At 35.1% G+C, this 26551-nt stretch overlaps 2 protein-coding genes and 1 pseudogene across 3 annotated transcripts; all 3 read right to left on the bottom strand.

Annotated features, from left to right (window-relative positions):
* Window positions 1-757: 757 nt before the first annotated feature.
* Window positions 758-3378, bottom strand: LOC145058030 (replication protein A 70 kDa DNA-binding subunit C-like). The gene is made up of 10 exons (XM_079005950.1): window positions 3211-3378; window positions 2711-2978; window positions 2515-2611; window positions 2309-2439; window positions 2146-2230; window positions 1926-2064; window positions 1636-1805; window positions 1413-1533; window positions 1097-1324; window positions 758-946 (listed from the first exon to the last, which is right to left on the bottom strand). The coding sequence occupies exons 1-10, from the start codon at window positions 3376-3378 to the stop codon at window positions 758-760; spliced, it is 1596 nt and encodes a 531-aa protein (XP_078862076.1).
* A 1352-nt stretch (window positions 3379-4730) lies between these two features.
* Window positions 4731-16326, bottom strand: LOC145058029 (uncharacterized; annotated as a pseudogene). Its single transcript, XR_013686218.1, has 8 exons — window positions 16267-16326; window positions 16070-16181; window positions 15852-15979; window positions 6039-6095; window positions 5854-5923; window positions 5723-5764; window positions 5358-5636; window positions 4731-5258 (listed from the first exon to the last, which is right to left on the bottom strand). The product of XR_013686218.1 is annotated as an uncharacterized LOC145058029 (transcript).
* LOC145058192 (histone-lysine N-methyltransferase EZ3-like) lies at window positions 16091-17726 on the bottom strand. The gene is made up of 6 exons (XM_079006102.1): window positions 17408-17726; window positions 17105-17326; window positions 16740-16898; window positions 16614-16661; window positions 16267-16519; window positions 16091-16181 (listed from the first exon to the last, which is right to left on the bottom strand). Exons 3-5 carry the CDS (start codon window positions 16884-16886, stop codon window positions 16361-16363), a joined length of 354 nt encoding a protein of 117 aa, XP_078862228.1. The 5' UTR covers window positions 16887-16898; window positions 17105-17326; window positions 17408-17726; the 3' UTR covers window positions 16091-16181; window positions 16267-16360.
* Between the last annotated feature and the right edge of the window lie 8825 nt (window positions 17727-26551).

Genomic DNA, 26551 nt, shown 5'->3' with positions numbered 1-26551 from the left:
CTTAGGTAAAAAATAAAGTCTTCATATAATTATGGAGGGAATAAATGCATTATAGAAAAATTGATTTTGTTTACATATTCCATGATTTTATTCTGTTACCATATGAAAACGATGAATATTTATGCAAATAAAGTTTAAATTTGACTTTAACAAATAAAAGTAGGTGAAATATCATATAATATATATATATATATATATATATATATATATATATATATATTGATATATATAAATTAGGTAACTGAATATCAATGGATTTAAATTTGGTAAAAAATAAAGCATGAATATAATTATGGTAGGAATAAATAAAATATAGATGACATGTATTTTGAATACTTAGACTATGATTTTATTCTGTTACCATATGTAAACGATGTATATTTATGCAAATAAAATTTAAATTCCATTTAGAATATAAAGTAAGTGCATTAGCATATATAAAGAAATTCTTAATTTTCGTGTCTATATATATATATATATATATATATATATATATATATATATATATAATCAAATGATGAATGAAAGAAAAAAGAAAGAAAATACGCATTAAATCAAAAGAGTTCAATAACTTGAAATTGTCATGACCTCCAATTGTATCATTGTGTACACACCAAATAAAAACTCAATACAATTTTAAAAACAACCAAAAGATCAATAAACAGAGAATTAAAAATGTGACACACAAAAGATTAAAAAGAAAATGTCTATAAACATATCGAAGATGATATGTAAAATTTTGATGGGTGGCTTGATATTAGTCCAACTTTTCCAACTTTGGGATCTTCAAGGTATCCCGTACAACAGAAGTTTTTGAAGAAGACCACTCCAAAGACTCATTGTTGGCATCAATCTCAATAGGGCGCTTCCCCGTACTCGATGATGGTGTTACAGCTTCAAGGTCAACAACATCAAGATTGTCATCATGCACAGAATTGGTATTTTCCTGTAGATAACAGAAAATAATAAATATCGATAAAGAAAAATATAAAACAAAACATACCATATTTGCATAAATTCATGAAAAATGAAAGAAAAATATATTGAAGAGAGGGCACAGGGTTTGACTTTGGAAATATATGAGACAGTTACCAACCTTATTTGGCTTGTTAACAGGAGTACCATTATCATTTATATGATCATGTTGATGATTTGATGACCTTTTTGTCACCTCAGCAAGAACCCTTTCATCATCGGTTAACTTATGCACAGTGTAAGCACGATAGTTGTTCTGCAGATTGAACATGGAAATATGAACTTTGAAGACAAACTTCTTATTTAGAAGAATTTTGAACTCATCAGGTATCTGTTGTCGGCCTTGATCCTAATTTACATTATAAAATGTTTGGAAAAGTTAAAGAATAAAAATCATATATGTCAATCATTTAAATAACGGAGATATTTTATGAAACCTTAGCTATTTTGTCCATCAACCATTGGTTTCCACGATGAATAAGATCTTTTACATGACGCTCAAACAATACAAACGAAGAAGAGCCACTTTCATCTTGCACACGAACTACTATCCTAATCCTAAAAATTATAACATAGTACTTATATTTAGCTTGACATACACAATGAAATATATGAAAATTGTAAAATACATGCATAGTCTTCGAGATAATAATTACTTACTTTCCAAATACATCCGAGACAAATCCACAACCATCACAGTGAAAAGGGCCAGCATCAACATCATCATCATTTTTAGTAACTTTTTTAGAACAATCACGGTAATAAAATGAATACCAACCATCATCCATATCAAAACCAATAATAGTAGCGATAATGGTTAAACCAACTTCCTGTTTCATATATAGGAGAAAAAAGGAATCATATTAAAATATTATTTCATATAAATTGTAGATATAAAATCAAAACAATAATAGAATGCGGAAATTGTTATATAAAAATGTTAAGTAAACCTCATTAAAATCAGGAATTTCATCAATGTTTTTTATCTGAAAACGGAGGTAGTAATCCTCTGGATTAGCCACAACGGTATCTGAGTTGAGCTGGGATGTACGGCTAGAAGACTCAACATTTGTATCCAAAGCATTAATTCTACATAAACAAATAGTGAAGTTATTCAACAAAAGTAATGATTTAGTAAGATAAATGTGTTAAAAATGTTAAATAACATACTTTGATTTGAACTCCAAAATCTGAGGCATATCATCATTTATATGCAATCTAGACCCAAACAAACAATTACCAACTTGAGGCTGACCTGCAAGAAAAAAGAAAATTAATATTATCAGTAATTACTTTGAAGTTGAAATGATAATTTGTTGTAAAAAACACTTACCACCCCAAATTTTGAGTTTGGCCAAACGTAGCAGGATAATAACAGGAGCAGTGTCATTATTATGTTGTGAAATGTAAGTATTCAACTTCATTGCAAAACTGCCCCACAAAGCGACTGCAATTCTCGTACCACTAAATATGCATGGTGGTTATTAATGAAAGATAAATATAAACGGGGGAATGTGTAATAATAATACGAATGTGTACCTTAAATCCTGAGCAACCAGATTCATTAACCTTTTCTCTCTTCCATACTCAACAATGACTCGCATGGGATCACTTGACACAACTTCACCTAGAAAATCTATGTGAAAAAATTTAATAAATTAGTAATAATAACCCAAATGTGTATTACATTAAAAATTGAAGTATAGAAATAAGTTAAACTAACAACATAACATACCAAATGCAACACGAGTGTCAAAGTTCCTGGCTAGCAAATCTGGGAAAGAGATAAAATAATAAGGATCTACTGTATCAACAAAATCATTGGATACATGAACTTTCATGGTTTTGTAGAAATTGATTTTATGTTTATGAGGTACAAACATGTATTCGCTTTCATTGCTAGCCATAGCGAAGTTACTGATCTCCCGGACAGCTCCTTCATCGAATAGGGATTCAAATACTGGAATAAGATTTTTTTTTATTGTAGCTTGAATTCTACTTCCCTGTAGGTGACAATGAAAGATAAAAAAAGTGTAAAAAATGTATTAAAAAACGGAACAATAACAGATTTCATTACATAGACTAAACTTTATTATTAAAAATAATAAAGTTGTTTATTAAAATTGTATGAATAGAAGTAAAAAAGTATAACATCTCTCGAATTTCAACTTTTTTTGAATAGAGATAACATAAGAAATTGATAATTTTAAAAAACAAATGGTGTAAAAACAGTACCTCCTGGTCGATTAAAATCATGTCCAGGCTTGTGACCATATTAGGATTGTTTACATAGGTCGGCTTCCAAAGCATGACGACTTTAACACGTATGTTCCAAGACTCTTTAGATGCGTTGATTTCAGCAACCTTATCAAAGACGACCTGATCTGCATTGTTAGATGCCATGGAATACTATTATCTGCAATGGAAGGGGATAATTGTTTAGAGAGAATTTTGATTTGTAATGAAAAATCGTAGACAGTATATTTATAGGGAAAAAAAATTGGTTAATGCTGATATCACATAAACATTTTAGAATGTAATATCACTTCCATACTTAAGATATGTTTTAATTATGGTATGATATCCAAAATGATATCAGTATATCATGTCAAATATAAATATAAAAATAATAAATTCATACCATATTTAAGATAATATTTACCATATAAAAAACTGTAAATTTGAAAAGTTTGAAGAATAAGGAAATTATATAATAAATATACAATATTTTCATAAATATGGTATGATATCGAAAATAAACTCAATATAAGATGTTTAATATATTTACAAAATATAGGAAAATATATATTTGGTTAATGCTGATATGAAATAAAGATTATGGAATGTAATATCATGTCCATACTTAAAAGATGTTTTATATACGGTATGATATCCTAAATAATATCAGTATACCATCTCAAATATAAGTAGACAAATAGATAAAATCATAGTATCATTTAAAATAGAATAATTACTATATAAAAAACTGTAAATTTGAAAAGTTTGTAGAATAAGGAAAAAATATAATAAATATATACCATATTTAAGATAATATTTTTACCATATAAAAAACTATAAATTTGAAAAGGTTGTAGTATAAGGAAATTATATAACAAAATCAAACTATCATGTACTATATAATAATTACCATACGAACATCTCTTTGAAAACATTTTAGAAAGAGGCATAGTTAATTAATTACATCATACAAGTTGAGGTTGTAGCCTCCTGCCCTTCTTTATGGTAAGAATCTGTCATCACCTTATAAACATCTCTTTGAATTGCTTTCGACAAATAATTCAGAAAGAAAAACATATTTTATTTAAAGGAACACTCATACTATTATTGATCGGTGTTGCGACAACGAATAGTACTATCATGGTGACATTGAGACTTTGGTTAGGAAAGACCCTTCTTTCCAAAAAAAACAACAACACGATAAGATATATGTTTATTTATATAAAATTAATTCACTTGTTTGAGATTGGATGAAACGGGTTAAGTAAACTTAAAACCAAAACTACTATTATTTTGTTTAGCGTTCAAATGTATCATTTGGTAGGTTAAGTACTATTAAAAATTAGTTACATATAACAAACAAAATTTTAAAAAAAATGTAAGGTGACAAAACAACGTATGCGTATATTTCTTGGATAATTACATTTTATGGTTTGAATGTTGAATACAGATGATAGACAAAATCATTAATTTGAAACAAAGTCTTCAATACGCATGCTACAATAACAGATAAAAATATATGTTATGGTCGACTCTTGACAAACCAAATCCTTAGATAAGAAGTACACATGAGTAAGACATTTATTAATCCAACAAAAGCAATGTACTATTAAACATGAAACCATAGACAATAGAGCAGTTCTTGATGGAGACTTTGGTCTAAGAAGGTTGATATTACAGAAAAGGTGTGTGTGTGTAATGTATGTTCTGATATCTTATTTTCTCTCATTGCCAGGTTGCGATCAAGCGCTTGTTCAGTATGCTTGGCCAAGTAGGTTCTGAAGAGGAGGATAAAGCTTCACAATAGATGCCAAGTTTGTCATTATTCCCATGGCTTCCGTTTCCTAAAGCTTCTTAACAGCAAGAAGAATTGCTCGAGCTTCTTCATCGAGGTGGGTCCCAGAACAGCTATCTTCTTCATTTGTTTACTCATACTCCTCCGCCATTGTTGCCGCTGAACTTCCACTTCCACCTCCACCTCCACTACCAACATCTTCTAAATCTCAAGGTTCCTCTCTTCTCTCAAAATATCTGATGGATTGACTCTTAAATTTGGTACAGAAAGTGAAATAGCTTGTGTTATTTTATGCTTTAGTTTAAAGCTATTGAGAACATCTTTAAAGGGCCTTGATCTAAACATTTACCATGTATCAGAGAAGCAAAAAGGATGGACAAGATTCCTGCTTTTTGTTCCGGGAGCTATCACTTATGGGTTAGGCTCTTGGCAAAGTTTCAGAAGACAAAAAAGGTTAAAATGTTGTTATTGTAACAAAAGCAATTTTAAATACACCAAAATATAATCACTTTTTCAGTATAAAATTTGACAACTTATAGAATTGTGAAGTTAACCAGCCAAATTTTTGATGTGCCACCTTTGGTTAATAAAGCTTCTAATTATAAGGGTGTTAATTGTGCTGAAGAGCCTGAAATTATATAAATTTTGGAGAAATTTGTAAACACAAAAGTTTAAATAATAAGAGAATAAGTGAATGTAAAATTGAGTGTTTACCTAGTCCTGTGTAGGGAGGTTGAATTCTGAAGATGTATATAACTATAAATAAATGAATTAAATGAGTTATGTGTCAACAATTTATTATAATGAAGGAGAAAAAAAATATTTTTTTTAGAAATGAAACGTACCTAAGAATGCTAACATAAACCAGAGTGTAAGGTGATAATCGAGAACTAATGAAATGCCAACAGGAAATATCTGGAAAATGTAGATAAGCTCATATGAATAGCAAGAAAATCTATAATTGTTGATGTTAGTTGAGGGAGATATGAAGATCCATGGTTCATTTTGAAGGGTAAAATAGTTATTTTACCTTATCAAATAGCAGCATATCTGCAACAAAACCATCCCAAGTTTCTTCTTTCACCATCTGCAAAAAGCAGGAAAGTTGATGTAAACTATTTATTAACAAATTAATTCATCATTAATAAAAGTAGAGTAACATTTTCTTCATGAACATTGTAGATCGTTTCAAAGTAAATTCTACAATATGAAGAAATAAAAATAGGATGCAACATTAAAAATAATAAATGAATATACAAATCCTATCTTACTTTAAATTTTGAAATTGTTAAAGTATCATGAATTAATTTCACTTACCATCGAGTATTCGATGCTTTTTTTTACAGTTATTGTGACATCCCCAAAATCTCGGCCAGAAAAGACCGATTTTCATTTATGCTTTTAAATATTTTAAGAGTAAATCCTTTTGATTTGAAAGAGTTGCGGAATTTGTTCCCAAAAACAAAACATGATAAAACAATGTTAACCGAAGCATTTCATAAAAGAAATGTATTTTCATTATAATCAAAACTCGGGGTGTCATGTTCCGATACAGACCAATAAGCATAAACGAATACATTACAAGTCATATAACAAATATAAACATATGCAGACTTGTAAACAAAACAACTTGATGGTTCATCCATCTCATGCCCTTCCGCCACTACCTGTAATACAATTTAAAACTGAGTGGGTCAGGCTTGGGAGCCTGGTGAGCATATAGGGTTTTCAACCCACAATAAATATCATATTTAATTTTCACCAACCAACAATAACCCAATTACCCATTCCCGTTATTCTCACTTTAATGTCCCTAAAACAACTAACATAAGGGACCTAGTCTAAGAATATTTCATCGGGGCGACAACACATGCTTCGGGGGTACCTCAGCAATATAAGTCAAATAAGGCAACCATGAGGGGGATGGAGTACAGCGAATGAACACCCAAGTTCATTAACACCTACAGGTGGCGAACCTGCTAATGTTTCCACAAGACTGTCTAGAATAGCCAGTGGTCGTCATCTAAACTCCGCTAGATGACTCAATCAAACAACAACGAGGCCTCTCATCTGTTTATTACACACCAACTGTCTACCCATGTTCTACCCAACATATTAGTAGATAAAAATATACATTTGTATACATAGTTTAAAGAAAACCTGTATAGCATGCTTTAATCAACACATATCTCATAAAGAAATAAGCAGATCTATAAGATAGAAGAGAGTGAATACTCATTCACACATAACACAACCAAATATATACACATAGCACATATTTTTATATAAAATACTTCGTATTATTGTATTAGAAGAAAATAACTACACACTCACTTGATCAGAAGATGATCGGACAGCACTACGGCTTATAGAAGTAGTAATCCACAGCAGATCTGGAAGATCTTCTCGAAAATCGAACTTCTCGCGGGCAGAGCTTCGACTCGGGAACCGCGCTTCTCGGGATCTTCGGGATCTCGGGACTTGCCTCGGGGCTAGAGTATGATACCGGGACTTCGGGGTAGCTTCGGGGGTTTTTGCGCAGAGCTTCGACACGAAAACGAGAGGGAATTGGCAAAAATACCTGGAACCCTCGCATCCTATTTATAGGGGGCTGGAAGCCTCGGAGTACGCGGGGCGTACTGCGTTACGCGGGGCGTACTGCCCAAAACGTCATTGCTTACGTATCCGAAGTGCTCGAGTGCGAGTGTCGACATCCCTCGGAGTACGCGGGGCGTACCTCGGATCAGATCGGTGACTCCTTCGGATAATACTTCCGAATTTTGAATTAAAAATAAATACAAAATGATTAATAAACTTCGGAAATTCATAACTTCATCATACGAACTCCGTTTTCGACGTTCTTTATATCCACGCGAAGGTGAGACCATGCTCTACGACTTTCGTTTAGACTCCGTCGGCTAATTTTGACTTTATTTTTATTAATTATTTTTAATAGGCCGGGACAGAAACTTTCGTTATAAATTCATAACTTCTTCGTTTGACGTCCGTTCTCGCCTAACTTTTTATCGTTTCAATACCAACAATGAGATCTTCGATTCTCATTTAGATTGCTTCGGCTAACAACCGCTCGATCTCAAATCGAGTAAAACAGGTTGTATATCGCTAAGCCGGAACTTCGATAAATCATAACTTCCTCATACGAAGTCAGATTTGGGCGTTCTATATATATTCGGAAACCTCGTTTCAACTACTACAACATTATTCAAAGATATTAAGTTTATTTTACACTTAAATTTTGACGCTTATTTTTATTCTTAATTAATCAAACCACATAATTAAGCAATTAAGCACAAAACACATAATACTCAAATAATACAATCTTATTACTTCAAAATGGGTTACAAAGGTCAACCTAGACTATTACATTGCTACAAATGGCAAGCCCGAAACACAGGCGTTACAATTCTCTCCACCTTAGAATGATTCCGTCCCCGGAATCACACATCAACAAACAAATGCGGATAGCGACTCAACATGTCACTCTCCGTCTCCCAGGTGAGATTCGGCCCATTCGTGTGTTTCCATCGGACAAGCACTAACCCAACCATTTTGCGTCGCAACTTCTTAGTCTTTCGGTCAACAATTGCCTCTGGTTCTTCAATCAACCTTTTGTTCTCATCAATTCTCAATTCAGAAATTGGAATTATATCGGGAACTTCTCCCGTGAACTTCCTCAAATAACACACATGAAAAGTGTTGTGAATTCCATTCAGCTCTTCGGGTAATTCGAGCTTGTAAGCTTGGTTCCCAATCCTCTGAAGGACTTTAAACGGTCCAATAAACCTTGGACTCAACTTTCCCCTTTTACCAAATCTTATAAGTCCCTTCCACGGCGAGACTTTAAGCAAAACCGAATCTCCAACCTCAAAAGTCATCGGTCTTCGCTTCTTGTCAGCATAGCTCTTTTGACGATCTTGAGCTGCTAACATTCTTTCCCTAATTATTTTCAACTTTTCAGCAGTTTGATGAACCAACTCCGGTCCCATAAACTGCTTTTCCCCAGCCTCAAGCCAACAAGACGGCGTACGACACTTTTGTCCATACAAAGCTTGATAAGGTGCCATCTTAATGCTCGAGTGAAAACTATTATTATAGGAAAATTCTACCAACGGTAAATGTTCATCCCAATTACCTAGGAATTCCAAGGTACATGCTCTCAACATATCTTCAAGTGTTTGTATTGTTCTTTCACTCTGACCATCAGTCTGCGGATGGTAAGCTGTGCTTAAACATAACTTGGTACCCATTTCCTCTTGTAGACTTTTCCAAAACCTTGAGGTGAAACGGCTATCACGATCCGATACAATCGTTAACGGAACACCGTGAAGCCTCACAATTTCCTTCACGTAAGAATTCGCAAGCTTCTCCATAGACCATTTCTCCCTGGCCGCTATGAAATGGGCACTCTTAGTGAATCGATCAACGACCACCCAAATCATGTCGTGACCATTCTTTGTTCTGGGCAGTTTAGTGACAAAATCCATAGCAATGTCTTCCCACTTACCCATAGGCACAGGCAAAGGTTCTAAACTCCCGTAAGGTTTCTGATGTTGTGTCTTGACTCTCGCACAAGTCACACACTCGGCCACATACTTTGCAACATCAAGCTTCATCGTCGGCCACCAGTAGTAGGGTTTCAGGTCCCTATACATTTTAGTGCTACCCGGATGAATCGAGTACATGGTCTTGTGAGCTTCTTCCATCAGAAGATCCCTAATTCCTCCTGACTTAGGTACCCAAATACGATCTTGGAATACCTTCAGTCCATGACCGTTAGTACCAAACACCAACGTTTTACCCAAACGTTCCTCCTTTCGGTCATTTTTCTCAGAAGCTTCCTCTTGAGCTTTCTTTATTCTTTCCACAATAGTCGAGACAACTTCAATTCTCAACGCTCTTGGCCTCTTCCTTTCATGATTGACCTTCCGACTAAGAGCATCAGCAACAACATTAGCTTTACCAGGGTGGTAAAGTATCTCGCAGTCGTAGTCTTTAAGTAATTCTAGCCAGCGTCGTTGCCTCATATTCAATTCTTTCTGATTAAAGAGGTATTGGAGACTCTTATGATCAGTGAAAAGTTTGCACTTCGTGCCATAGAGGTAATGCCTCCATATTTTCAGAGCGAAAACTACCGCTGCCAACTCCAAATCATGAGTCGGGTAATTCTTTTCATGCTCTTTCAACTGTCGAGACGCATATGCTATCACCTTTTCTCTTTGGGTCAAAACACAACCCAATCCAACACCAGACGCATCGCTATAAACAGCGAAGTCTTCGACTCCATCGGGTAGAGAAAGTATCGGTGCCTCGCATAGCTTCTTCTTTAACTTCTCGAATGCTTCTTTATGCTTCTCACTCCAAGCATAAGTAGCTCCTTTGTGGGTCAAAGCTGTTAATGGAGTAGCAATCGAAGAAAAGCCTTGGATAAACCTTCGGTAATATCCGGCTAATCCTAAAAAGCTTCGAATCTCCGTGGGACTTTTCGGTTGTTCCCACTTCGTCACAGCTTCAATCTTCGCTGGATCAACCATTATCCCTTCTTGGTTGACCACGTGACCCAAGAATTGGACCTCACGAATCCAAAAATCACATTTGGAGAACTTCGCATAAAGCTTCTCCTTCTTCAAAACTTCTAACACTTCTCGCAAGTGTCTGCCATGCTCCTCCTGGCTTTTCGAGTAGACCAGAATGTCGTCTATGAACACTATCACGGATTTATCAAGGAAAGGATTACAAACCCTATTCATCAAATCCATGAACGCTGCTGGAGCATTGGTTAGTCCAAACGACATAACCAAGAACTCGTAGTGTCCATATCTAGTTCTGAATGCAGTCTTCTCGATATCTTGCTCTCTTACTTTCAGCTGATGATATCCTGACCTAAGATCGATCTTCGAGAAATAGCTCGAACCTTGCAATTGATCAAACAGGTCATCAATCCTCGGCAACGGATATCTATTCTTTATTGTTGCCTTGTTCAGCTCTCTGTAATCGATGCACATTCTCATACTTCCATCTTTCTTCTTTACAAATAACACCGGAGCTCCCCAGGGCGATGAACTAGGTCGAATGAAACCTTTGTCCAACAACTCCTGAAGTTGCATCATTAACTCCTTCATCTCCGTCGGTGCTAATCGATAAGGTGCTTTTGCAATTGGCGTGGTTCCTGGTAACAAGTCTATTCTGAACTCCACTTGTCTATCAGGTGGTAATCCAGGAAGATCTTCGGGAAATACTTCCGGATAATCACACACCACTGGAATGCTCTGCATCACCTTCTTTTCCTTCTTAGCATCAATCACAAATGCTAAATATGATGTACATCCCTTGGTCAAACACTTTCTGGCTTTCATTAGAGAAATGATTCCAGAATTCACTCTGCGTTTGTCCCCATACACCATAAACGAATCTTTTCCAGGCGGGTTTACTTTAACTATCTTCTTCTTGCACAAAATTTCGGCATCATTGGAGCTAAGCCAATCCATTCCCAACACGATGTCGAAACCATTAAGATCGATGGGCAATAATTCCTCGTGAAACTTATTCCCATTAAGGTCGATCAAGACGTTTTTTATACGATGGCTAACAGGTACAAACTTGCCACTAGCTACTTCGACTAATAAAGCATTATCTAGTCTATCAATAGGCAAAGCTAGCTTTCTACCAAACTCATGCGAAATAAAGGAGTAGTTGGCTCCAGAATCAAACAATATATGAGCAGGTAATTCGTTTACGAGAAAGGTACCTGAAGCGACATCAGCTTCATCTTTCGCAGCCTCAAGTGTCATCTGGAAGGCTCTCGCCTTCGGCTTTGGTGGAATGTTGGGCCTAGCTGCCTCCTTCTTCTTCGGACAGTCTTTCAAAATATGCCCCTCTTCATTACAACCAAAACACATCCTTTTGTTGTTCGGACATTCATTGGCAAAATGTCCAACCCTACCACACTTGTAGCAGGTCACATCCTCGCTACATTTCCCAAAGTGCCTTTTCTTACACTTATCACACCACTTTGCTTCGCCTCCTTTTCCCCCAAACTTTTTCGAATCAGATTTCGAAAATTTTCCTTTCTTACCGGAACCAGATGTTCCCTCAAACTTCCTTTTCTCACCAACCTCAACTTTGACGGTGGTTCTCCCCTTGATCATGTTCTCCACAGACTTGGCAACCCAGATAGCTGCCTCTAGAGTAAGTGCCTGACGTACTGGCACCTCATACTCCCATGGAAGTCCCTTCGCATACCGATCCACCTTTGTCAGCTCGTCTGGAACGATACGCAAGGCAAACTCCATCTTATCGGTGAAGTTATTGGTGTATTCATCTACTGACATGCTACCCTTCGTCAATGTCAGAAACTTGTTCTCCAACTCCAACAGATTTTGAGCCGAGCAGAACTTGCGCTTGAACTGCACCAAGAACTCTGCCCATGACAATTGCAGTGGCTCGCTAGGGCTTAAGGTCTTCCCTAGAGTGTTCCACCAACGAACGGCTCCACCTCGGAATTGTCGCACGGCATAGATAGTCTGCAACTTGCCTCTACAGCCACATGTCATAAAGGCTAACTCCATTTCGGAGATCCAATCCATAACCCCAATCGGATCCTCCTTTCCATTGAAGGTCGATGGTTTACAAGTCAAAAAGTCCTTGTACTTGCATCCCATTCCATCATTCCTTCCATCATGGTTATCTTGCCTAACTATCGGTGGGTTGGCTGGACCAACAGACCCACTGAAGTTTCCACCTTCCGAGTGCCCTTCATTCAGTTCAGGCTCTTCCACACGAATCGACAGTTCTTCACGATTTTGTTGAAGCAACCGTCTAGTTTCATCCATCTGACGATCCAACATCGTCTGAATCATCAATTGCACACCAGCCATGGTTATTGGCTCAGGTGCTGCTGCTACGACAGGTATTGGCTCAATCACTGGTGGTTGATTCCTGTTTTCGTCAGCATTTCCAACTCCACTTCTTGTTCTCACCATTTTGATCTACACCGAATAAGGTGAAATTAGATCCTCAATCATGATGGATATTCAAATCATCCTTATCACTCCGAAACATTTACATGCTAGTTCTAATATCGTAGACGTACGCTTAGAATCCTACACACATAAGGTTTCTAGATCCGGTCGGCAACAGACCATAGATCTGAACAAATAATATCATATATGGCAACATATAGCATTTAGCACATAAAGGCATTTTAGGCAACTTTCCTAAAATAAACTAGTGCTCGTGTCTAAATCACAACAGACGCACATCTCAAAACTTCACTTAGCATTCTAAGTTTAAGTCTAGAAATCCAACAAATTCCTAGTTCGCTTAAACTAATGCTCTGATACCAACTGTGACATCCCCAAAATCTCGGCCAGAAAAGACCGATTTTCATTTATGCTTTTAAATATTTTCAGAGTAAATCCTTTTGATTTGAAAGAGTTGCGGAATTTGTTCCCAAAAACAAAACATGATAAAACAATGTTAACCGAAGCATTTCATAAAAGAAATGTATTTTCATTATAATCAAAACTCGGGGTGTCATGTTCCGATACAGACCAATAAGCATAAACGAATACATTACAAGTCATATAACAAATATAAACATATGCAGACTTGTAAACAAAACAACTTGATGGTTCATCCATCTCATGCCCTTCCGCCACTACCTGTAATACAATTTAAAACTGAGTGGGTCAGGCTTGGGAGCCTGGTGAGCATATAGGGTTTTCAACCCACAATAAATATCATATTTAATTTTCACCAACCAACAATAACCCAATTACCCATTCCCGTTATTCTCACTTTAATGTCCCTAAAACAACTAACATAAGGGACCTAGTCTAAGAATATTTCATCGGGGCGACAACACATGCTTCGGGGGTACCTCAGCAATATAAGTCAAATAAGGCAACCATGAGGGGGATGGAGTACAGCGAATGAACACCCAAGTTCATTAACACCTACAGGTGGCGAACCTGCTAATGTTTCCACAAGACTGTCTAGAATAGCCAGTGGTCGTCATCTAAACTCCGCTAGATGACTCAATCAAACAACAACGAGGCCTCTCATCTGTTTATTACACACCAACTGTCTACCCATGTTCTACCCAACATATTAGTAGATAAAAATATACATTTGTATACATAGTTTAAAGAAAACCTGTATAGCATGCTTTAATCAACACATATCTCATAAAGAAATAAGCAGATCTATAAGATAGAAGAGAGTGAATACTCATTCACACATAACACAACCAAATATATACACATAGCACATATTTTTATATAAAATACTTCGTATTATTGTATTAGAAGAAAATAACTACACACTCACTTGATCAGAAGATGATCGGACAGCACTACGGCTTATAGAAGTAGTAATCCACAGCAGATCTGGAAGATCTTCTCGAAAATCGAACTTCTCGCGGGCAGAGCTTCGACTCGGGAACCGCGCTTCTCGGGATCTTCGGGATCTTCGGGGGTTTTTGCGCAGAGCTTCGACACGAAAACGAGAGGGAATTGGCAAAAATACCCGGAACCCTCGCATCCTATTTATAGGGGGCTGGAAGCCTCGGAGTACGCGGGGCGTACTGCGTTACGCGGGGCGTACTGCGTTACGCGGGGCGTACTGCCCAAAACGTCATTGCTTACGTATCCGAAGTGCTCAAGTGCGAGTGTCGACATCCCTCGGAGTACGCGGGGCGTACTCGAGTACGCGGGGCGTACCTCGGATCAGATCGGTGACTCCTTCGGATAATACTTCCGAATTTTGAATTAAAAATAAATACAAAATGATTAATAAACTTCGGAAATTCATAACTTCATCATACGAACTCCGTTTTCGACGTTCTTTATATCCACGCGAAGGTGAGACCATGCTCTACGACTTTCGTTTAGACTCCGTCGGCTAATTTTGACTTTATTTTTATTAATTATTTTTAATAGGCCGGGACAGAAACTTTCGTTATAAATTCATAACTTCTTCGTTTGACGTCCGTTCTCGCCTAACTTTTTATCGTTTCAATACCAACAATGAGATCTTCGATTCTCATTTAGATTGCTTCGGCTAACAACCGCTCGATCTCAAATCGAGTAAAACAGGCTGTATATCGCTAAGCCGGAACTTCGATAAATCATAACTTCCTCATACGAAGTCAGATTTGGGCGTTCTATATATATTCGGAAACCTCGTTTCAACTACTACAACATTATTCAAAGATATTAAGTTTATTTTACACTTAAATTTTGACGCTTATTTTTATTCTTAATTAATCAAACCACATAATTAAGCAATTAAGCACAAAACACATAATACTCAAATAATACAATCTTATTACTTCAAAATGGGTTACAAAGGTCAACCTAGACTATTACATTGCTACAAATGGCAAGCCCGAAACACAGGCGTTACAGTTATTAATTTTTTTTTTGTCTATACAAAATATTTAATCTCGACCATGTATTTTGTGATTTCAGACCGAAAGTTTGCCAAGATTACTAAAACGCCCTTAATCGTATATTGTAATTTCAAACTGAAACTTTGCGAAAATTAATAAAATTCCACTAATCACATTTTGTGATACTAAGACCAAACTTTTCCAAAGTTACTAAAATGCCCCTAGTCGGATTTTGTAAGCTTAGACCGAAAATTTGCAAAATTACTATAATGCCACTAATAATAATTTGTGATTTCAGATAGAAACTTTCCGTATTACTAAAGTGCCCCTAACCTCATTTTGCAGTTTTAGACTGAAACTTTTTTAAAACTGCTAAAATGCCCATCAGAAAACATATATGTATGGGATATATAAAATAACTTCATTATATACCAAGTCATTACAAATGGAGCTTCCGGCTTCATGATCTGCAACAAAGATTTTGTCAAAAATAGCAAGTCTTTTCTCAGATGGAAGAGCACATTCCTTTCGATCATTAATCTCCTTCTCCAATTCCTTAGCTGAAAGGGTAAATCAGGAAATTGAAGAATTAGACATACCCTCGGAAGCACTAAAGACTGATAACTGATAACTGATAAATGATAACTAACCTTTCAAAATGGAAACGTGAGTTTTGGCATTTGATATTGGAAATCTATGCCCTAGCCAATGAAATTCAGTCATGGATGCAGCTTGTTGAGATCTTGCTTCATCCATAACAGCCTGTATTTATAAAAAAAAAAATGAAAAGAATGGAAGAAATAAGATTTGTGTGAAGTTAAAAAGGTATTCAAATTATTAGCATTACCTCCAATTTAGCTTTAAAAAGGTCAAGTGCAGGTCCAGTCCTACTAAGATGTGGGATCATGTCCACACCAAACATACCCTCTAATTGTCATGCCTTATGCAGCTGCACCTTTTCTGACAGCATCCACAGCCACAGCAAGTGAAATGTACAAGAAAGTGAAATGTAGATTGGGTTGGTAAACCTGAAGGTAACAGTGGTCACTGTAGGGTTTTGCATTTTCTTGAGACTCAAGAGGGCAATACTGCCTTTCGGTCTGTTTAAGATGCAAATGAAAGCACATTACATAAGTGCAGGATGCAGTAAACCCACCATGAAAGTGCAATGGTTGTAAGAGCACAAATGCTTACAGGAATAATAACAGACTGAGAGTAGCCATGAAGACGACAATCAAATACCTGTCACATAAATAAGCAGAAATGAGCATACCATTGACCCAATCTAACCAACAGTAACCAAAAAGCACCCAGAAGTACCAAACATCGCCGACAAAAGAGATTATCAAGAGAATCTAAGGAAGCACTAAGGCTTTTGTCCAAAGATATGTTCCTATGATGCTCATGGTCTGTATAAGTACACACATCTCGGTTTACTTTCTCTTCTTCTTCTTTTGTCTTCGGCATGATATATGCCTCCTACATCACAGAAGAAGCACAGAAAGAGAATATTATTAGAACCAAGTATATGGAAGAGTAGTAGATTTCTGAAGTATTGGAATTTGATAAAGGTGGGATTGGAAAGAACCCTAAAAAATCTATGTCAAAATTACAAAAAATGCCAATGAAAGAGTTCGAATCGATTAAATTCCGAGAAATTCGCAGACCAATTGAAGATAACTTACCTTAATGAAGTCGCAGATGCTTGAACGGATTGAACACTATTCTTCGAAATCCCTGAATTGGGTATCTGCAAGTTCCAGTTCTTCCACATTGGAGGACGAAATAGAGTGATCGGTCTACAAGATTTAGACAAAGAAGTAGAAGCGAATGGATTGACTGTTCACGGTAACATTAGATAGCTTGACAGCGGTTAATGTAACAAAAGCAAGAAGCGCTTGAAGTTCCTGTAATCAATGAAAGATATTTGCAGATCGATACATTAATAAACCTGTGTAAGTGATAAAGAGAGGCAGGAGATCGCTTACACGGCGGAGGAGGTGTCCGGCGAATTCAAGAGAAAATAATTGAGAAGTGGAGAATCTGATGGAGAAATAAGAGAAGAAGGTGAGGAAATGGAGGAGATAATAGGGCTCCGACACCATGGCGAACAGTATGTTCATTGTTATATCGTAATACTGAGTGCGATCAACATCAAATTCACCGTTATTGGTGTTCTTCCCTTTCTTCCCCATGATTCCTAGGGTTTTCAGATAGCCGGAAGTGGGGGTTTCTGCTAAATCAGCCGCTGTAAATCTCTGATTTGATTTGGAAGGTTAATAAGCAGCATCTTTTACCTTTATTTAGCCATGGCTGAGAGATAATTTATAACATAATCACAAATTCGATTGACGCAATCAAGCCTTCAAGAATCGACTATGTTGATGCCTGCACCGATATTCTTGTTGAGAAAATCGATTCCATGTATTAGGAATGAATCGTTAGAAAGTATTTTTATTTGTAGGATTGTGAATTTATTTTTGGGTGAGGATGATGTCAGCAAAATGATCCTAAGGTGGAGATTAAAGGAGGAAAATGCAATCAAGGGTTGATGTTTCTTCATTGAAGAATTTAAGGTTTTGTTTTAGTAATATTTAGAGATTTAGAGTAGTTTAAGAGCAGATTTAGAAAGAAAAAAAATCCATATTAAAGTATGTTTTGATCATGTAAAAACTCGATGGGGGAGTAGCTGCATTAAATACAATTAATTAAAAAGTTATTCCATAACAACAACCCTAATGGACCCTTAAAAGAGAAGTTTTCGTCACAAGCAAACACATAATTATTTATTTATAATGAAACTTAGATTAGCAGCAAGTTAGGTTGTACACGGCTTCAAATATAAGCTTCAAATTCACCAAATAAATTGCACGCTCATATAATATAATCCTCAACTCATCAATCACTTCACTTATCCACAAGGGAAGGTGTCCAATTGGTTAGCAATTATTATTATTATTATTAGGTATCGATCAATGAATTAATATGATGCATTAATAGACACCCACCAAAAGTTTAAGATTTTTGAGTCATGTGTATGGTTATGTCCTCAAGTTTGGAAAATGTATCTTTTTACGATATGTTATTGTTGATGATTTTAGTGTGATCAATATTTGAGTTGAGTTAGGATTCTATTTAGGATAAATCTAATATTTTTAGTTATATTCCAAAATAATTTATAGAGTTGCCACTCGAATCAATTAAGAGGACTCAAAAACACTGGGTTTCGATGGCAAACCCCCTAGTGGGGTTCAAATGGCATCACCCCTTGCAGGGTCGATGGGCAGCTCCCCTAGTAGGGTCCAAGGGACGCAAGGCCATCCTTACACCCGAAAAATAATTGTTATTGAGAAGGTGGATCACACCATATTTTTCGTGCTAAATGTCCCAAACTTTGCGCTCATTAAAAAAGTTGTGTTTTCACCCTTAAAATTGCTATCTTCAATATATATATATATATATATATATATATATATATATATATATATATATATATATATATATATATATATATATATATATATATATATATATATATATATATATATAAAAGATCGTAACATTGCAGAAGATAGAATAATAATTGCTTCTTCTATCTGTGCATCTGTGCTTTATCTGTGAACAAACACATCGATTGTAATTTATTTATGTATTTTAGAATTTGTATATACATGTATTCCAAATTGATTAGTTATTGGATTATCGTAAATTAAATTTTGTAATACTCCAAGCAAAAGAGTCAAAATCATATATTTTTGGAAAATGTTTCTTATACACGATCTTTGAAATTTTCCAAATATTTTATTGATATTCTAAACCCAAATTCTAACATGTTGTACCTATCATTATTCAAACCAATACATCAAAATACACTAAATACAAATAAGATATAATTGTTACAAAATGTATATCCTATCACTAGGTGTTACCTTAACAAATAAGTGCATCATACAAAGTACACAAAAGAACAATAAGATATAACTCAAAATATTTTGTGGTAACCAATCTTCATAAATGTCACGTTAACGAAAAAAAGACTCACATGCATGCGGTAACACTTTAGCAAAAGGTGTTGTCTTATGCAAAATTTTGTGAGATATTCCTTTTAGATCAAATATTTTCAACTCTATTTCCCTGGTTAAAAATTCATGCATCATATTGATGGAACTGATCGATCAAATATTTCAAAACTAAGTTGTAGGTTAAAACCAGTGCACATATCCCACAATGGATTAGTAGCACCATTTTAGATGATTTTCCGGTTCATGTTCTCGAGCAGGAATCCACCGCCTATGAGGCATGAGTGAAGGTCAAAAACATCTTACATAACAACAAAGATGATCAAATGGCCACACTTGATGTTGGATGCATATTTATGCATCTTCCCATGCATTCCGTGCCCTTTTTCATGTCCCATATCATAAAATTAAATAACCAAAATTTCATATTTTCAAAGCTTTTGTATTTTGAGGTTTGTGCGGGTTTAATGGTATGCTTTTGGGATATTTTCCTAGTTTGGAGCGGTTTCGATACTTAAAGGGGGGAGTAAGGAACAAATGTCGAGCAAAACATAGAAGATAGAATATTTGGAAAAAGTTGGTGGACCTTAATAAGCTAAATGCACACATTTATAAAGGATAACAAGCCCAATTGAGTAGAAAGAATATGTTAAAATTCAAGACTGATTTGAGCCTCTCGAGCCTAATCCATGACCAACTCAATATGTCCAGGTTAGGAGAAATTAGAAGCAAAATTCACTAAGTAGGCCCTAACCGAGCCCATACACAAGCAATCTTGTCTCATGTATGTTGCCAACCCGACAGGGTATATGTAACATCTTGATATTGAGGTATTTTCATTTTAATCCCTAAGTATGAGAATTTATTTTAGTTTAGACCTTGGATGTGAATTAATTACAAAATTCGATCGAAATGGCATTTTCTTAATTTTGGGAGCTGGGTGTTCCCTTAGTAATGTTGGGCGTAAGTGTTCAGAGTGCAAACCCTAAAATTTAGGGTTTAGACCCTATTTAAGCATCCTTGAGTCCCCAACTTGCCTTCTTTCATCATCCTCCAACCCACTTTTGTCCCCAAGAAAACCCTAATCCATTTTAGAGCATTCTTGAGCATTTTGTGTGTGTTTTGGTAACCTTGAAGGAGAAAAGAAGAGGAGAAGATCATCTTGGAGGAGTGGTACTATGTGGATCCAGAATAACAATATCATTTGCCATCATTTTGAGGTAAAAAAATCTGAACATGATTAAGAGTTGTTTAGATCTTGTTTAGTTATGAAATGGTGTTCTTTTCGTCCCATAAGCTTGGTATTATGAGTATTTTTACTCTAATCCATATAAGTTGTCCTTTTAGATGTTTTGGAGCATCTAGAAGCATAAAAATGTAATATTTGTTGTTATATTCCTTCCATGCTTGAGTTATAAGGTCTTAATGGTTCAAGTAGTTAGGGTTTTTTTTGTTTGGGCACTTAATGGCCATGCAAGACCATAAAGTTGGAAAGTTTAAGGTTAAGGACATTATTTTAAGTTTAGATCTAGAATATGGGCAACAGAGCTTAAGGATTAAGCTCTTAATAAGAAAGGAAAAAAGTCCATCATGAACGTTGGGCGTAGCCCCGGAGCGCTTAGCGTTCGAGCGAGGTCAATTCAACCCATTTTAGTCAATGCTCGTGTATGCCAAGCATATAAGTTGAGAACGATGGACGTACTCAGTTGTGTTGACAAAGTTTGACTTTTTGACTTTGACCCTTTTGACTAAGTTTCACGTAAGGGTATTTTGGGTATTTTGAGTGGTATTTGAGACTGGTCATTATTTGATGAATTGGTTACCGTTTGAGATGATATTCGGGGTTGTGTCCTTTTCAGAGATCTTTTTCAGACAGATAAGTGAGTTTTCTTCTCTATACTTGTGGGTCGAAGGCACCAAGGCTGACCCATTAGATTGATATCTTGATATATACTGATTGATGATATGCTGAGTGTTGTTGCCCATTTTGACGATTGAATTGTGAGCTATCTAAGGAAAGGTGTATGATTTAGATAAAGTTTTATCAAAGCACCTCGTATTAGAAATCTGAACTTTGGTAAGAAAGTCAATAAAGTATTGATTTCTAGATGTCCAGCTGATTTCTGGATACATGTCAAAGCTAGTGGGAGCATAAGTGTTATGTTAATAATCATCATGTTACGGGGAGCATGATAATTATGATAAGTGTTACAAGTTAGCAATGTTAACTATAGAAAACAAAAGTTTCAATTGGGAAAAGTTGTTTTGCTATAATTAAGGGAGAGGAAATTATACTTTATTTCAATTTATAAAAGCTTAAATTGAGATTTTAATCATCTTTAGTCAAGGATAGATATATGAATTTTGTGTTGGAATGGTTCAACATGAGGAAATTCTATATATATTGCATTCTCAAATTCGATTATGATTACGACATCCCTTTTCATAGTCGAATTATGAAAACATGGAAAATTAAAAATATTGTAGCAAAAGACTGGCCTGGGATCATGTCTTTATGTGAGACACCATGAATCGTGTCCCATATACTTCACATATAAGATCGATTACATGTGCTATAATATTTATCCTTTCTAAATTTTCCAAATGCTTAGGGCATTAAGAGGGGAAAAGGTCTGGAATTGGATATGACAAAAATTGATTAAGCATTTGTTGAGGACAATATGGGGTTTTACCACAGAATTGGTTTCTCATGGACAGTTGGAAGTATGGTGTAAATTTTTGGAAAGGACCATATTTACATATTCTGAAAAGAGGTAGCTCTTGTTCAGAAGTGATACTCAAAATGGGAATATGGAAATGTTTCCATATGTGGAAGTTATTCTTTAAGTCTGTGTAAGAGTAGATAAAAAAACTTAATGCAATAAGGATGTTCAAAGGAATGTACTTTGAATTTGAGATTTCGTTTCCATGGAATTGATCTCTATTGGAATACTTTGTAATGTCTGTTGCCAAGTCTTTGTGACTTTGTGCATAGTCATTACAAGCGGATCAATGCATATAAGTTTAGAATCTAACAGATTTCGGTAAATGGTAGGAATTTGGAATTCTTATACTTACGATAAGGATTTGGGATTGTGAAATGAGAATCATTGGAATTATGTTCAATTGATCTATTCCACAAAGTAAGGATCATAGACAAACATAGTGTGCATACTTGGTATATGGCATAACTATTGTTTGGACAAACATAGTGTGCATACTTGGAGCATGGCATGACTATTGTTTTAATTCAAGTATTAAGTTGATTATTCGAAACTTATACAATGAATAATGTGTAATCAATATGGTGATAAATAAAAGATGTTTTATTTATATTCATAAGTTCTGAGACCATATTGGATTCGATTATTCTTGTGTTTCACTTTGCATGTTTTGACTTCCCGAATAACTAGGTTATTCAAACTATCCACGGTCGATCATACTTTGGAATTAGGTATTGAGGCAGGACTGCCATGAAGGGTCAGTAGTTTGTCTAGGACAAAGTGGCTGCAGTGTTCATGAGTGCTCCTGGAATGAGATTCGAGTATTGGATTCAACCCACGCTCATTTGAACCACTTCATGGATTTTATCACGAGTGAATCATGAGACGATAATATCTTATATTCTTCAAACCTAGAGATATGAGTTGTTTCCTATGAGTTGGTTATACATTGATTGTACAAAAACGCAATGGAAACTCGATGTTATAAAACGTACCTTTGTGTATGATTCAACAAGTAGTAGAACAATCATATGAGTCGAAGTTTATCCATTCCTTTTACCCTTGGAGGGATAAAAGTGATATTTGTGGTCCTCTCAATGATTTAGTGATGACACCCCTAAGTGATTGGCCAAGCCTGGAATGATTTGATTTGTTGAATTAGTCAGTCGTCATAAATCGGAAATTGGGAAACAACAAATGGACAGAGAGAATGATTATAATCTATGTCTCAGTCCATATGATATCTAGAATGGAGGAATATATGATCCCATATCTAATGGACAAGTCATTGACTAGGTCAGAGTTCGACAGCGGCTTTAAGGGCTACGATTGCTAGTCGAGTTTTGGAGTCATACGCAATAATAGTTTTAGACTTATGCAAGTGGGAGACTGTTGGATTAGTCTCTAAGTCCATAACTATAATTGGGATGTACTTGACAGGATTTGGCATGGTCCATTTAGGTTGCATGGCATCAGAACAATTGGATAGTTAACATGAAAAAAGGATACTTATGATTTATATTAATATATTATAAGTTCTAATATATTAATATGGAATCATATTATTTAATTAGTATTGTTCAAGAATTAAATTTAGTGATAAAAAAGGAACTAATTAAATATGGACTCATATATATATATATATATATATATATATATATATGTGTGTGTGTGTGTGTGTGTGTGTATAGGATGGGCCAAGTTCACTTAGGTTGGGCTAAGCTTTCATGGATAGTCCATGGAGTGTTTAACCCATGGATCCTATGGAAATGAAAGGAGTCGCAGCTGGAAAATTTTCAAGTCTAGAAACCAAGCCAAAAGAGTCTCGTATGTGTAATAACTATAGATACGCTATTATTATGTTGTGGTAATGTAATTTTCGAGAATCATGCTACCCTAAAGTCCCTAAGTCAATGCAAGTAAATAAGAATTTTATGTTACGTCAAGATATTTATCTTATTAACATAAAACCACTACATTAAAGTCCATGAACATCTTTGACAATGACCATTCCCCTAGAAAGTATTTGGACCGTGAACTACTCCTTATGAGGCATGTTTGGCCGTGAACTACGTCCCATAACCCACTTTGGCCGTAAACCCCCTCAAGCCACCAAACTTTGACCATAAACACCAATCTAGTCTACTTTAGGCTGTGACCACCTTAGGTGGATCCCTTTTTGGCCGTAAACCCTTACGGGATTCCGATTAGACCGTAAACCATAATCTAAGGTCCATTTGAACCGTGAACCTTTCCCCATTTCAATGATGTTTATGGATTATGAGCTGTAAGTGGCTAATTCCAAGGGATATCTCAGTAATTCATGCATTACCCAATAGTAATCAAAGTAAAAATCTTATCAACTCCTTATCCCATATTAGGGACCGTAAACCCCATTTCCTCATTCCACAATTCATATTTACATTTTGTAAACCAACGAGAACTCTCCCAAGGAACTCCAAACAAGCTCCAGAATTCATTCTCTTCACCATTTCCTTCTAACTCCTTGTAAGTAACTATATTATGTTTAGTAAATTCTCTATATTACTTTGTTATTTCATCATGATCACACAAGATATTGTGTATTGACGTTCCTAGGAGATACTAAGCTTCCAAGAGTTGTCAAACTCTTCAAGTGTTCTAGTCTCTAACTCCTCATCTCATATCTTCACCTACACTATCTTCTACCCAAGGTTAGCTTCATACCCCTCTTTTTGATGTTTTCATGGTTTTGGGGAAGGATATAAGTCGAGGGTTTGTTTAAATATTGTTATACTTGCTTGTATACACGTATGCCTAATTATATATGTGTAAATTCTATGAAAACTCTATACGAAATAGTCCTAGAATTCGAAAATTTTGTGCAAGTTTCAAGTGCTAGAACCAGAACAAATGATGGAAAGAATCAAAAACTAGTATGTTACAATATATGATGTTACAAATTTTTATGACAAAAACTCTAAAGGTTTCCTATAAATTTGCTTAAAACCAATTGATGGACAAAATATTTGAAAGTGGTTAGAAAATGGAAATAATGATACTTTTGGGGGACCATTTTCGGTCATATATATATATATATATATATATATATATATATATATATATATATATATATATATATATATATATATATATATATACAAAGACTATTTTTGGATTATGGGACAAATTTGGGAAAATTATTAAACATCTCAATTTTTAAAGGACCAAAAATGAAATTTTTAGATAGACAAGGGATTCTTGAATATTTTCTCAAATAAAAGTCTAAAAGGAACATTTTAGAAGATATGGGCCATTTTCACACATTTCACCAAGTTTTGGGCTACTTATGACACCTATTGGCAAATATGGGTCTTATTTGATACTATATAAAAAGAAGGGCCATTTTTGCCAATACTGATAATATTGGGTCATTTTTGGATAAATATGATTTTCAAGTGGATTATCCTCAATAAGCGAAAATGATAGATCTAATCAACGAGTATAACTATTGTTATTTATTTAATAAATAATGGATCTTCACGATTTGCTCAAAAACCTGTTTGTATTCTAGTCTAACGAATCTACACAGTTCCTATATATATATATATATATATATATATATATATATATATATATATATATATATATATATATATATATATATATATATATATTAGTGTACGCCTAAAGTCCTGTAAAGAGTTATAACCAGAGTCTACTGGAGTGAGAGCGGAAATTTGTTTATAGATTTATATGGGGTTGACACCCCGCACCTTTGTTGTTCGCTACAGCTAGACCGGCCTGTCTAGGGTGACAAATGTCTTTAAACAAACGCGGGTACCTGAGAAATGCCAAGACAGGCCTCCGTCATATTAGTATGGTTATAACGACTCACTTAGAATATAACAGTGAATTGTTTAGAAATAAACATAATTTACACCTTTCGATGATAACAACGATTGTTTGGATACTTTAAATGACACTTTTACCACAAAAGTATTAGGGTTTTAATACTTCTACTTTACACATTCAGAAAATATAGGATTTTTCTAGGGAAAACGATTATATACGATTTTCGAAAACGATAAACTAACACACACAAGCAATTATACTTGATTGAAAACGAGTGTTACAACTATGTAGATAAGAAAATATTGGATTTTTTGGTTTTTCCAACTATCACAGATTTTTATACAAAATGCTTATGAACTCACCAACATATTTTATGTTGATGCTTTTCAAACGACTTGTATTCTCAGGAAATTAGTAAACAGGTTTGTGCGTCGGGGATGCTGAATTATTTTGATGTAGTTTGGAATTTACTCCCCATTGTTTCTTTTGTGTAATTCAAAAGCATAAACATGATGTAAAACAATGTAAGTTTGACATATTGATGTATGATGTTTGG

The sequence above is a fragment of the Lactuca serriola genome, chromosome 6, assembly GCF_051521515.1.
Source record: "Lactuca serriola cultivar US96UC23 chromosome 6, Lser_US96UC23_V15, whole genome shotgun sequence".
NCBI lineage: Eukaryota > Viridiplantae > Streptophyta > Magnoliopsida > Asterales > Asteraceae > Lactuca > Lactuca serriola.
The sequence above is the reverse complement of the archived record's forward strand: the minus strand, read 5'-3'. Positions and strand labels throughout refer to the sequence as shown.